Here is an 11,892-nt window from a genome sequence, read left to right on the forward strand (position 1 = left end):
AGAAAATGAACAGGAGCAGGGTTGATTGTGGTTGATGACACAGACTATGGACCAATTGTCCAGCAATTCACACACTTTAATCAATCCACATAAGACCATGAGCACAGAGACAGTGTCACGGGGCCCATGGCAATTCTGAAACCTGATCTACTTGAAAGGAACAGTTGATGATGGCAATTTCTGCTGTCCGCTTTTTTCTTCTTACAATATGTCAAGCAGAAACATAATCAATTAGTCAAGCATATATATATATATATATATATATATATATATATATATATATATATATATATATATATATATATATATATATATATAGATAATGTGCGTGTGAACATATTATATATACATATATATATTTTCCAATGCTTTTTTGTGATGATACTGCTAAAAGTTTGCATGTTTTTAGGAAAAATATTTATTTAAGCCCCAAACTTGATGAAAATAAATGTATGAAATAAAAGTCAAGTGTGGCTGCTAATAGAACACTGTTTGTTTAACACAACGCAATCTTGTTATTTCATTGTTTTCGATACATTCAATGTTTTTTTTTATTTAGAAAATAAGAGCCCCCAAATAAACAAAGACTAGGTGTGTCTGAACTCTCTTCAATGACACTGTATATTAAGACTGTATTTTGTCACACGCACAAAGGCAGGAATTTTGAAAACGCAGTCAATTTCTTTACCAGTACGATGAGCTGACACTGAAACCAAAGATAGATATTCATTAAAGCACTGCTGAAAGACATCCGCGTAGCCTGGGGGAGCCATACCTTCTTGCGCGCGCACCTGGCTCGTGGCTTGCGTTAAATCCTCGCGCACGTCCTTTTCTTTTCCTGGGTCACGCGACGTTGTCCTGGCAACACACATCCAGCGTCTCGAGCCCACCAGCGCCGAGAGAAGGGAAGATGGAGGAGCGCGTCAGAGACCTGGATACTGGTGTGTAAACACAGACACCAGTGTCACCGCCACGTCCGACAACCACACACACATGGACGCGCACTCGAGCGTAAATGTGGCGGTGATAAGACGGCTTGTTCAGGCGGTGCATGATTTTGAGCTCCACGTTTCGAAATAGCGAAGGTTCGCTGGCTAACGTTAATCAAACCTTTAGCTAGCGGCTAACGCAGCTAGCGAGGCAGGGTTACTCTGATATTAGAATTAGTTTAGGATACGGCCGCTACTGATTTGAGTTTTAATCTACGGATTTTTCATTTTAATCTACGAAGCTGTTTTTTTCCGGACAGGTTGCGTTGACGGATGAAGGTAGTTGGCTGTGTGTGCGCGGGATGGACGCACTACAGGGGAATCCCCCCAATAACACAGTCATCCCACACACGTTTGTGAGGATGGGCGTCTGAGCTGGGCTGACCCGTCACGTCTTTAATAACAGGCCCGTTTATCCGAGCCCAACCAGCCACCCGGGCTTTAACGGGTCGGTCAGGACCAGATTCATTAGGAATATTACGAAAACCAGCCAATAAACATCGCGGGGACGTGCAGTTCACAGACAGCACGTATGAGTGTGGTGCATCTGAACGTGAGATCAGTGCGTGTGTTGGGAAGTTAAATGACCCGTTGGCTGTTGTCTACTAGATGACAGGGTATTAACATTTTCGGAAACACACAAGATACCCATCAGTGAATATTTTCCAAAAAGATTTTCATTATATTTTTCCTGCATCATTGAGGAAATGTCTAAAGAGTCGTTATTTATCCCCGATCTAAGTAAATGTTTATTGTTTATAAACACTAATAACGTCACTGTTGTCAAAAGTCATAGGACCTACAATTCAATACTTAAAGTTGCAATCAGTATAACCTAAAATGCTTAAAAAACAGATCAGTGTTACTCATTTAAATATTTTGCTTTAGCCTAGTGAACATTACAGATTACTGTTAAAAACCATATTCCCTGACCAACAATAACTGTTCTAAAATCTTTAAGGCCTGACTATCGATGATAAAGATGATAAACACAATGGAAATGTATATGGCACCCTGTGTGTGGTTTCAGTGGGTGTTCTCGTAGCAAACAATACTGATGTTTTTACTTTCTCTTTTAAATATACCTGCGACATGTTTTGCAGGCAGCGAGGCCGGAGATGACGCCTTGGTGGGGAACGTGAGCAAACTGACAGTCACACCTCCGGGCCACACAGGAGCACCCAGGAAAGGACACCTCACCTTTGACGCCTGCTTTGAGAGCGGTGAGTGGCCTGGGTTTTGGTGGCTCAGTCTGGGTGCTGTTTGGGTTCTCAACATGTCCTACTACCTTGTGTGTGTGTGTGTGTGTGTGTGTGTGTGTGTGTGTGTGTGTGTGTGTGTGTGTGTGTGTGTGTGTGTGTGTGTGTGTGTCACAGCACTAATTCTGCACTCAGGTTTAGCATACTCTGTACTCTGATTTTGTATTTTGATGAGAGTTGCAAGAAATCCACATGTGAGGTGGTGAATAAATGGTGTCAAAGCCTTGTGCTTTACTCATACACTTTAAAATCTTATAGTTCAGGGATTGTTATTAAAACTTCAGATTTCATAGATTATTGTTTTTATACTGCACACATCTGGGGTGGGTTTTCCGAAACGTTCGTAGCGCTAAGTACTTCGTAACCTCGTATGAAACGTATGAGGTTAAGAAGTACTTAGCGCTAAGAACGTTTCGGGAAACTCACCCCTGATCAGTAGAATATTGTGATTCCTGGAAATAAGACCCTCTTGAAAAAGGCCTTAGGAATGTGAGTAATAAAGTCAAGAGCTGCCTGGAAATTAAGTTAAAGACAACTAAGACACAGTGGGTATATATTTGAGCTTTTTCTAAGAACACTGATTCAGTCATGGAGGATGAACATATTCATAACAAATTCATAACATATTCAAATGAACACGAGTAACCAATAGGAAGCAGCGGCCGCAGGATGTGCTAAGGGGGTTTAGCAGGTCTGCAGGGTCAGAGAAGCAGGCATGTCCATAATCATGAACACAAAGACAAGCTGAGGGGTAGAAACCAAATGGAGCGAAAGCACAGCAAACAACGGACGAGGAGATGAACCTCAGAAATACCCAGAACAGACGTGCAGGAGCTCACACATCTTAATAGCAAATGGGTGAGTGTACGTTTCCTAATGAGGAGCCAGGGGTGTGGCTATAGTGACCGGTGGGTGGAGCCAGAGGAATAGTCACAGATCTGGAGCTGTGCCTCCCTCATGGGAGCCTGTGTGGCATCAGCTACTCTTGAAACACTGGCCTTTTTTAAAATTCATTTTTTCACTTTCCACCCCCACCCCCACCCCCCATACACAATATACAGCTTACAATGAGGCAACTTTAGCGAATGGGCCTTTATAAAATGAATGGCCCATTCTATGAGGAACTTAGTGGAGCTGAATTTCCCTCTGGCTATTTATAACAGCAGTCGAGGGAACTAAATGCACATTCTGGAGCAGACCTCAAAACCACACAGAAGTCCTGGTGAAAACATTGCCCCTGGCTATTTTGTTTGTATCCTACATTTTTTTTTTACCTAGATGCCTATTTCACTAAGTAATATTTTTGCATATCAGTTTCAGTAAATATTCTTGCATAGTTGCAGTTGCTTGCTCACGGCTAGTCATGTGACTGGCTCAATGATGTAAGCGTTGCCATGACCACTGCAGAAAAGGCCAGCATCCGTGATCAGTGGGCTATAACTTCTCATCTCAGTGGCATTGCACACTTGTCACATGGGATTTTGCCCCGCCCCCCCCCCCCCCCCCCCCCCCCCTTCATATTCTCTGTTGTTACTAGAAAACACAGCCTATTTTGGAAATGGAGAATATATTTGAATGCCATGCGACCTGCCTAATTGATATTCTGAGAGCAAAGCCCCCTCTGCCTTCCAGAGCAGCCTGCTAGTTCCACCCTTCCAGCTTGCTGAATCTGGTCTCTTTCTGCCAAATGCAAATGCAGGTGGTTGTACCGCGTTGATAAATGCCTGCTTATCAGAACCTCCTCTGGAGCGAGTCGCAGACGGAATCCGCCATGCTCGGGAAACGCGAATGCCTGACGCTCGCACCTGTAGTCCGATTCCACGTGGCACCGAGCCTCCTTCTGGTCCGAGGGTCCTTGAAGCACATGCGCACTCCGTACAAAGCGCGCAGGGCTGCAGTTGCTGGAGCCACGGGAAGCCCGCGCCCTGGGATGAGGGCGGAATGAAACTCTACATGTCCTCAACGTCACGCCGCCGCCAATATCAACTCTCCTCTGGGGTTGAGCTGAACTTTCCTGTTGTGTAGCACCAGACAGTTCTCAATGTGAGCTGTGCTTTTACTGACTAATTATCTCCTTTTAAAAAGAGAGGCAAAAAAAAAATGTAAAGCCTGACACGAGAGTGCCTGCTCTTTTACCTTGTCTGTCTGCCTTGTTGAAAGCTGTAATTAAACAGTGCTATAACATTTTGAAGAATGCTTTGAGTAAATGGCCTTTGTTTGGTTCCTTTTGCAAGGGCCGAATGAATGGCGGCGTAATGAAAATAAAGTGCTTTTTCTGTGACAAGGTCAAGTGGGCAGCTGAGAGCGGCTCGCGGCTGGATTGACAGTGAATCAGGGGGACTCTGGAGCAGACACAATATCATTCTCTGCTGGGAGATTAGGTTCAGGGTCTCCAGCAGATGAGACTCAGCTTTCATATTCTTGACAGGCAACCAATTCACTCCACTGCAGGGCCAAGGCTTGCCACTGCCTCTGCTTTCCCCGTGGGAGCATTTTTTAAAGGATTTTTGTGCTTTTGGAAATGTTCCATATCAATGCAATTTTAGGATGGGCCGGCCGTTTTGGGCTTATCAGCTTGTTACTTTGCGCTCAGAGAGGCTGGATGAAAGTGGATGATTTTGTAGCTTTTGATCGAAAGCTAAAATTGGAGGTTTCAGATGAAGCCCCAAAGCAATGCATTACAATGGTATACAATGCATCAGTAGGCATGTATGAAAGAAATGGTAAGATGTGTAGGCAGATATCGCCTTTGAAGGCCCAAAGCCGGACTGTGTGACCGAGAGAGACGCGGAGCTGCACTGGAAGTCACGGCTGCAGCCGCGTTGTATCAGCACCTCTGCTCGTGGTCCGCGAAGGGCAGCCGCGAAAGGACAAGGAATAAGATCAACATAAATTTACAGAGCCGGAGTCAATATAAATAAATAATCAGGGGGTTTTTATAAGTTTCTCTGTTTTCCCTTCTGACCGGCCCTGAGGAGCCGCCACATTGATTAATGAACATCGAGCGAGCGGGCAGAGATCAGCTAACATATATGATATTACCCCCATGTGTCTGGCTGGGGAAATTCTCCTGAATGATTTATGGAATTGATATTAATCTCTTTCCAGTAAATGCATTACCCAAGTTGCATGGGAAAGGGGAGAGGAATTGATATTACTGCGCTAATGTCAAATTAATGTCCTGTTGCTGCTTCAGCAAAGCAGCGCGGTGGCTGAGCGGCGCGAGCGCGCTAAAACTGCGCGTTCTGGAGGTCTTGGCGCGACTTTGCGCCGAGCTCCGCCACCACCGGGACGACACGGTGTTGAAGAAGAAATCAAGTTAATGTTACCAAGCCCACATTATTATACTGTAGTCGAGACTGTAATAATCGCGTGGGTTTTTTTTTTTTTTTTTTTTTTTGGCATTTTTGTGAATTCAGTGGACGTGTCAGTTCTCAGTTAAGCCTCCAGCGGTATGTAGTCGGTCCTGTCAGCCGCAGACGGAAAACGGACATGGTTCATGCACGCGCCTCCATCCGCGCGCTGTGTTTTAAAGGTCTGACACCACAGCTGCACACATCCTCTCACTTCAAGCTTTAATTTATTGCTGAGCGAGTCGCGGGAGTTGGAGTAAACGTACATTTGACCTAAAGCTGAGATATCACTCAACTTACCTCCTGCCGCCAGTCCAATTGTTTCTCCATTTCCCCCCCCAAAGACAGCTGTCAGGGGTTTGCATAAAAATGTGAATTCAGAGAAAAGGCTCATATCCTTAGTATCAAGGTAATAAATTCTAATTGGTTTATTAAAACAGTCCATGGTTATGTAAACTGTTTACTGAAGGTATAAAACACCTAATTTACATTTAGATGAGATATAAGTCACTTTCTTGTCAGCTGTATGCAGATTAAGGCAGTAGTATGTCTTTTCTGAGGCAGTTGGGCCTTACTTCAACTATCTCTATATCTCTCTCCTCTCTCTCTCTTTCTCTCTCACTCTCTTTTCTCCTCTCTCTCTCACTCTCTATTTTTCGCTCTCATTCTCTTACCCTGTTTTATAGAACTTAAGACCCCCATTATGCACAGCTTGATAGTACCAAAAACATAATGAATATTTCCTGGAGGCATCGTTAAAGTGGCTTTGAAAGCTCTTTATATATGGTGGAATTAGAAACATTATGGGAACTTCCGTAGGGTCCTGCATGCAAATTAGTTTCAAGGATATAATTAGTGATTTAATATCAAGATTTTATAGGCCTACTACATTTGATTGTTTATTACTAATGTATTCTTATATTCTTTACTCTTTTTTATAAGAATATTCATTGAGTTTAGTATTGTTTGCACATTTAGTAATTGTTCTCTAAATATGTCTGTGCACTTCCTGTTTGGGTTTTGTGCACTTTTTGTCTGGGGATATTAAAGGTGTACAACCCAGCATTAATAACATTTGTTTGCATGTTAAAGCAAGGAACTTCAATATGATGATCTAAATTCAGATCAGACGACGGGAGGGTTTTTATGTACAGACGTGCGAAGTCATTTGTGAATGTTTTCATGAGCAGTGGATTTGTTTCATTTCCCTGTTGGCATTAGCAGCGCTAGGCACCCAGGACTCTCCTGTTATTACATTACAGTAGATGTTACTCACATCGGTTGCATAATTATTCCTGGGGAAATGTTACATTGAAATTTGCTCTACACGTTGGTGTTTCATCAGAGGATTATGTCTTTTGAGTAATAAAACTCATTGACTGCAGTTCCTGATTAAATCTGGTGCCAGTGCCAGTCAGGCATAGGGGAGACGTGTGTATGCATGCATGTGTGTGTATGTGTGTGTGTTTATGTGTTTATGTGTGTGTCTGTATGTGTGCGTGCTGTGCATATGCTTGTATGTGCACGTGACCATGTGCTGTGGACCCCGCAGTATCTCCGAAACATTCTGGTTTGCACAGTGGATTTTAAGTTATTCATTGTGGTAATAGTACATCTCCCTCAAGTCGGTGAACAAAAGATTTGTGGAGTCAGAGCTTGACAAGGCCTCTGCTGAGAGACTGATAATGAGGATGAATAGTTTACCACTGATGGAGCTTTAATTGTTTGTGTTTCTTTACTCTAACTGGGGATTTTTGTGTGTGTTTCCCACTCTCCTCCTCATCGTCCCTCTAACGTCTTCATGTCACACTAGCAGAGTACATCTACTGCATGAACCACTATAGTCACCATGAGAGAGAGGGAGGAGGGAGGGGCAGAGAGGGAGAGAGGGAGGGAGGGATAGAGAAAGAGATGGAGGGAAATAGAGAAAAAGAAAGGGAATGACAAAGAAAGAAAGGACAAAAAGTGGCCTGACTTTCTGAGAGAGATTTCTACACTTCCTAAGAGAGATTTCTACACTTCCGGAGAGATTTCTACACTTTCAAGCCCTTCCAAATCAAGACAGTATGCTTGCTCTTGATTAGAGAAGTGGGGGCCGTTCTACCAATCAAGCTGCACGCTCAGCTCAAGTGGCAGCAGGCAGCAGCAGTGCTCCAAGGGTGTGAAGTGGGCTTCTCTTCACATTAGGCCACTAGACAAGTTTTCATCTCTTCAAGAACAACATGACGAAAACATAGATAGTGGTGCGAAACAAAAGGCTTTTTATTTTATTTGCATTTTTGAAAGGTGGGGGAGGTTATATTTACTGTTTAGATATTGACTGTTGCAGCTAAAAAATAGAGATTTGTTTAGATGCTAGGGACTATTAATATTATCAGTTGATTATTTTTTATACAATTTTTTAATAAAACTTTTTTTAATGTAGGTATTGTTTACAGGTTCGTAGTCCTCCATGTGTGAGCTTGGTGCAGCCGGCCTCCTGCCTTGTGCTGTGGCATTATGGAGCATGTATCAGAACTGTGCTTGTGTAAACATACTGCATGTCTCAGCACTGTGTGGGTCAGCACTGCGCATGGCTGTGTGTGTGTGTGTGTGTGTGTGTGTGTGTGTGTGTGTGTTTGTGTCAGCACTGTGCATGGCTGTGTGTGTGTGTGTGTGTGTGTCTCAGTACTGTGCTTCTCAGTGCTGTGCATGTCTTTGTATGACTTCACACTGTGTATGTCTCCAGAAATGGGAGGCCATAAATAAAGATCCTATGCATGGTTCTAATGACCAGGGAACCTCTCTTCCACGTCTGCCATGAGCTTCCTCTCTGTCTCCAGAGTAGATTCCTCTCTCAACGCTCCATGCTAACAGAGGACATGTTTAATGGATGACTTACACTGGGGATTACGCTGTGTCCTTTTTTCTTTTGCTGGTAGACGTATGATTATAAATTTCTTTGATTCTCATGGAAAGAAAAGGATTAACTGAGTTGAAAGCTAATTATGGTAAAACATGTTGTCATGATGAATATGTAACAGTATTAATGTGTCCCTAGGGATGAAGAAAAATCACGAGGCCAATTTCTCAAACCTTAAATGTCAGTGTTGTGCCCTCAAAGCTTTAACACCCAGAATGGTAGTGCTCAGTAGCACAGTGACTAAGTTCCCCACCACACATAAGCTTCCCGCATGATTCAGTGGCTGAGTTGGTCTTCACAGTGGGCTGTGCCCAGATATGACATGGCATTTACCATGCGGCCGCGGGCCTGGATGTGGACAGAGTATGTACAGTGTTTCACGTGTCCCACGCTGGGAGTGTGTGCTCCACGCTGGGAGTGTGTGTCCGTGCTGGGAGTGTGTGTCCACCACTCCATATCCCCGCCCGCCTTTCATAGGATATTTAGAGAAGCTTTTAGCCATAACACTGTGTTGTCAGCACTTGCATGGTATCCTGTCAAAGGCATGTCTGTCTATCCCAGTAAGCAGACGGTCTCTACATGGTTGATGTCACTGTCGCCGTGCGACTTTGACGCAAATATTAAAGCGGCCTGTGTGTAACCCGTCTGTTCTATACTGCCCATGACACCTTGTGCTGGGCTGTAATGGGACTGCTTAAAGTGGCACATTTAAAGTGTATAGCACTTTCCCACCTTAAGCTACCTAGTTTAGAAACGAATTCGTGCCTATAGGCTCCGCCGGCGAATGTAACACTGCTTCAATTAGCACACTCCACATCCTGGAACCTTCTCTTCATAATGGGCTTTGGGGGGACGAACATCTCAGGTTTCACACCTCCCGTTCGACAGTTATTAGCAAGAGATTTACTTCGAGCACAAATCTTCTTGAGAGCAAAAGCGATAAGTCCAGTTAAAAGTGGCCATCAACCGCCATTAGAGGGACTCAAGCAAATCACAGCTGTTGCGAGTATCTGGAGGTTAGAATGGAACCTGCATCTGAGCTAATGTGTGATGACGGAAAGGTGTTTGCTGTTTGATCCGCGGTTCCGTGTTCCTGGCCTGTCATGTCATGTGCCCCGTGTCCCTTAACGTGATAATTCAGAGTGTGTGTTGTAGTGCTGGCTGTAGCAGACGTCCGGTACGACCCACTCGCATGACCATTATAGTTGGAGTAGTTCATATGAATGATGCCACCTGGTGGACCCAGAGTGCATGCGGTTAGTATGTTGTCTACACAACTGTTTCTTTGCCCCATCAAGCATTGCTTAGTTTTGTGCGTGTGCTCGAACGTGCTTGTGAGCGTGTGTTTGTGTACCCACATGTGTAGTAAGAACTAACTCTGCGCTGCACAGTGCAGGGGAGACGCTCACCACCCATAAATCAGCAACATTGCCTTCCAAAACCTTTTGCTCCACGTTCATTCATGTTGACGCCCTCCAATCGGTGCGGTCATTCTAACTGCTCGTTTCGGGCGGAGCCGCGTGCCGGTGCCTCATGTATCCTCCATCCTGCAGGGAACACACCGACGATGGAGACGATGGGGGGGGGGGGGGGGGGTGAGGGACCCTGGGCAGAGATGCGCTCTGGCCCTTCACTTCACGAACATGTTGCGCTCTGCTGATGGAGTAATCCATCCCCACCCCCAACCCGTAGCTCTCCCCATACCGTAAACACTCGCCAGGCAGACGTGTCATTCTTCATCCCAGCCAAGGACACCCGGCTTGGGCGAACGGCGAGGATTTGTAATGCGTTTGCGCTCTGCGGTCTCCTTTCTCTTCCTTTTTCTCCATCTCTCTCTGCCTTTGTCGTTCCCCCCATCCCTCCCATCCCCCCCTTTTCTCACTTCTCTTCTGTTTATTTGGCTGATTTATTTAAAGCGTTCTTCAGATGAGGAACACTGACGTGTCACGTTTTGTTTGCCATCTCACATTTATATGCTCGGAATATGTTTGTAAACTGACGTGCAGAAACGGAGAGGAATTTTTGATGGAAACGCATTTGGTTTGGTTACAGGCAGTTGCTCTGGAGTAAACAAAATTGAAATGTGCCCTATATATTCGTCAGGGTGTGTGGTCGAAGAAATGGGAGAACACGTCGTTTTTGCACGTGCGCCAGCCAACTGGAAATGTAGAGATTGCAGACGTGTTGCGGGCGAGCTCTCGTTTAGCCCTCTGTTCTCACTCCTTATTTCAACTCCGCTACAGGGTCAGAGGTCGGCGACTGTGTTGTGATTGCGTTGAACCTCATGACATCAAAAGCTCACGGCGAAATCAACGCACGCGTGCACATTCAGCTGATTCCGGTGGAGAAGGGCCGGCTGGTGCGTTCTCTTCTTCGTGACCAGCCTCTCCACGGGGGCGGGGCTCCATCCGAACAGCCAATCCAATGGCCGATCTCAGCATCTAATCTCTCTGGCTCTGAAGCTTGGCCTTTTCAAGCACGTTGCACGTGTCCCTTTGAAGAGGGCTGAGATGGCCCGCCGCACCCCCACCCGTCCCTCGGCCCGCCCACAGCCTGCCCCACCGTGCTTTTATTTTGTCTCCAGCGCTAAGAGACTTTGCAAATTAATATGTCAAATTATGTATCTAAGTCGCCCGTTTTAAGTTCATTTACTGAGGATTAGTGGAGTGGTTGGATTCGCTCTTGCTGTTTTTAACCTCTTTTTTTGGTGCCTTTCTTTGCTTTTGTACTTTTTGACTTTGTTATATTTATATCTATTGCACAGTTGTTTAATTTTGCTTAAGTAACTGCGGCGGGGCGTGTGCGGTGGGCCCAGAAGGAGGGAGACAGAGGAGATGGAGCACTGGTGGGCTGCCAAGGCTTTTGAATAGACCCCCCCCAACCCCCCCACTCCCCCCAGTCACATAAAGCAGGCAGTGCACTGACAGTGGGAGCACTTTGTGTAATTCCCCAGATTGAAAAGCGGTTTCACAATGAGAGATTTCTGTCCGACTGACGGGGGCAATGGCGCCCGGTGAGGGGCGGGGTGTAGGGGTGGGGGGGATATTGTTGGCGGAGTAGGTGGTGGCTGTCACTGGGACCTTGTTAGCATCGTGCTCCACTCTCCGGTTCAGGCCTTAGCGACTGTCTGGACCAGGCAGCGTCTGGCTGGGTCTCCCCAGTGTGGAGCAGCAGCAGGAACAGTCCAGATACTGCAGCTGTGGGTCCTCTCTAACGACAGATATGTCTCTGCTTTAATAAGACAGTATTGGATCAGACACCACACCCAGAACCAGAGAGTGCGTGTGTGTGTGTGTGTGTGTGTGTGTCTGTGTGTGTTCGCACATGTGCACATGCTTTTGTCTGTGTGTGTGTGTGTGTGTGTGTGTGTGTGTGTGTGTGTGTGTGTG

General features: G+C 45.5%; 1 protein-coding gene across 2 annotated transcripts in view; it reads left to right on the top strand.

The window, feature by feature from the left end:
• The first annotated feature begins 781 nt into the window (after positions 1-781).
• Positions 782-11,892, top strand: part of LOC143502775 (cytosolic carboxypeptidase 6-like) — a 58,050-nt gene continuing 46,939 nt past the window's right edge. The window contains exons 1-3 of one of the 2 annotated variants that reach the window (XM_076995462.1): positions 782-941; positions 2,093-2,212; positions 3,948-4,343. In XM_076995462.1, coding sequence (XP_076851577.1) covers positions 911-941; positions 2,093-2,212; positions 3,948-4,273 — 477 coding nt within the window. In that variant the 5' untranslated portion in view covers positions 782-910 and the 3' untranslated portion in view covers positions 4,274-4,343. Of the gene's footprint in view, positions 942-2,092; positions 2,213-3,947; positions 4,344-11,892 lie in introns of those variants that run through there. The other variant, XM_076995460.1, reaches the window with a different exon arrangement.

Source organism: Brachyhypopomus gauderio, unplaced genomic scaffold (assembly GCF_052324685.1).
Source record: "Brachyhypopomus gauderio isolate BG-103 unplaced genomic scaffold, BGAUD_0.2 sc208, whole genome shotgun sequence".
Taxonomy (NCBI): domain Eukaryota; kingdom Metazoa; phylum Chordata; class Actinopteri; order Gymnotiformes; family Hypopomidae; genus Brachyhypopomus; species Brachyhypopomus gauderio.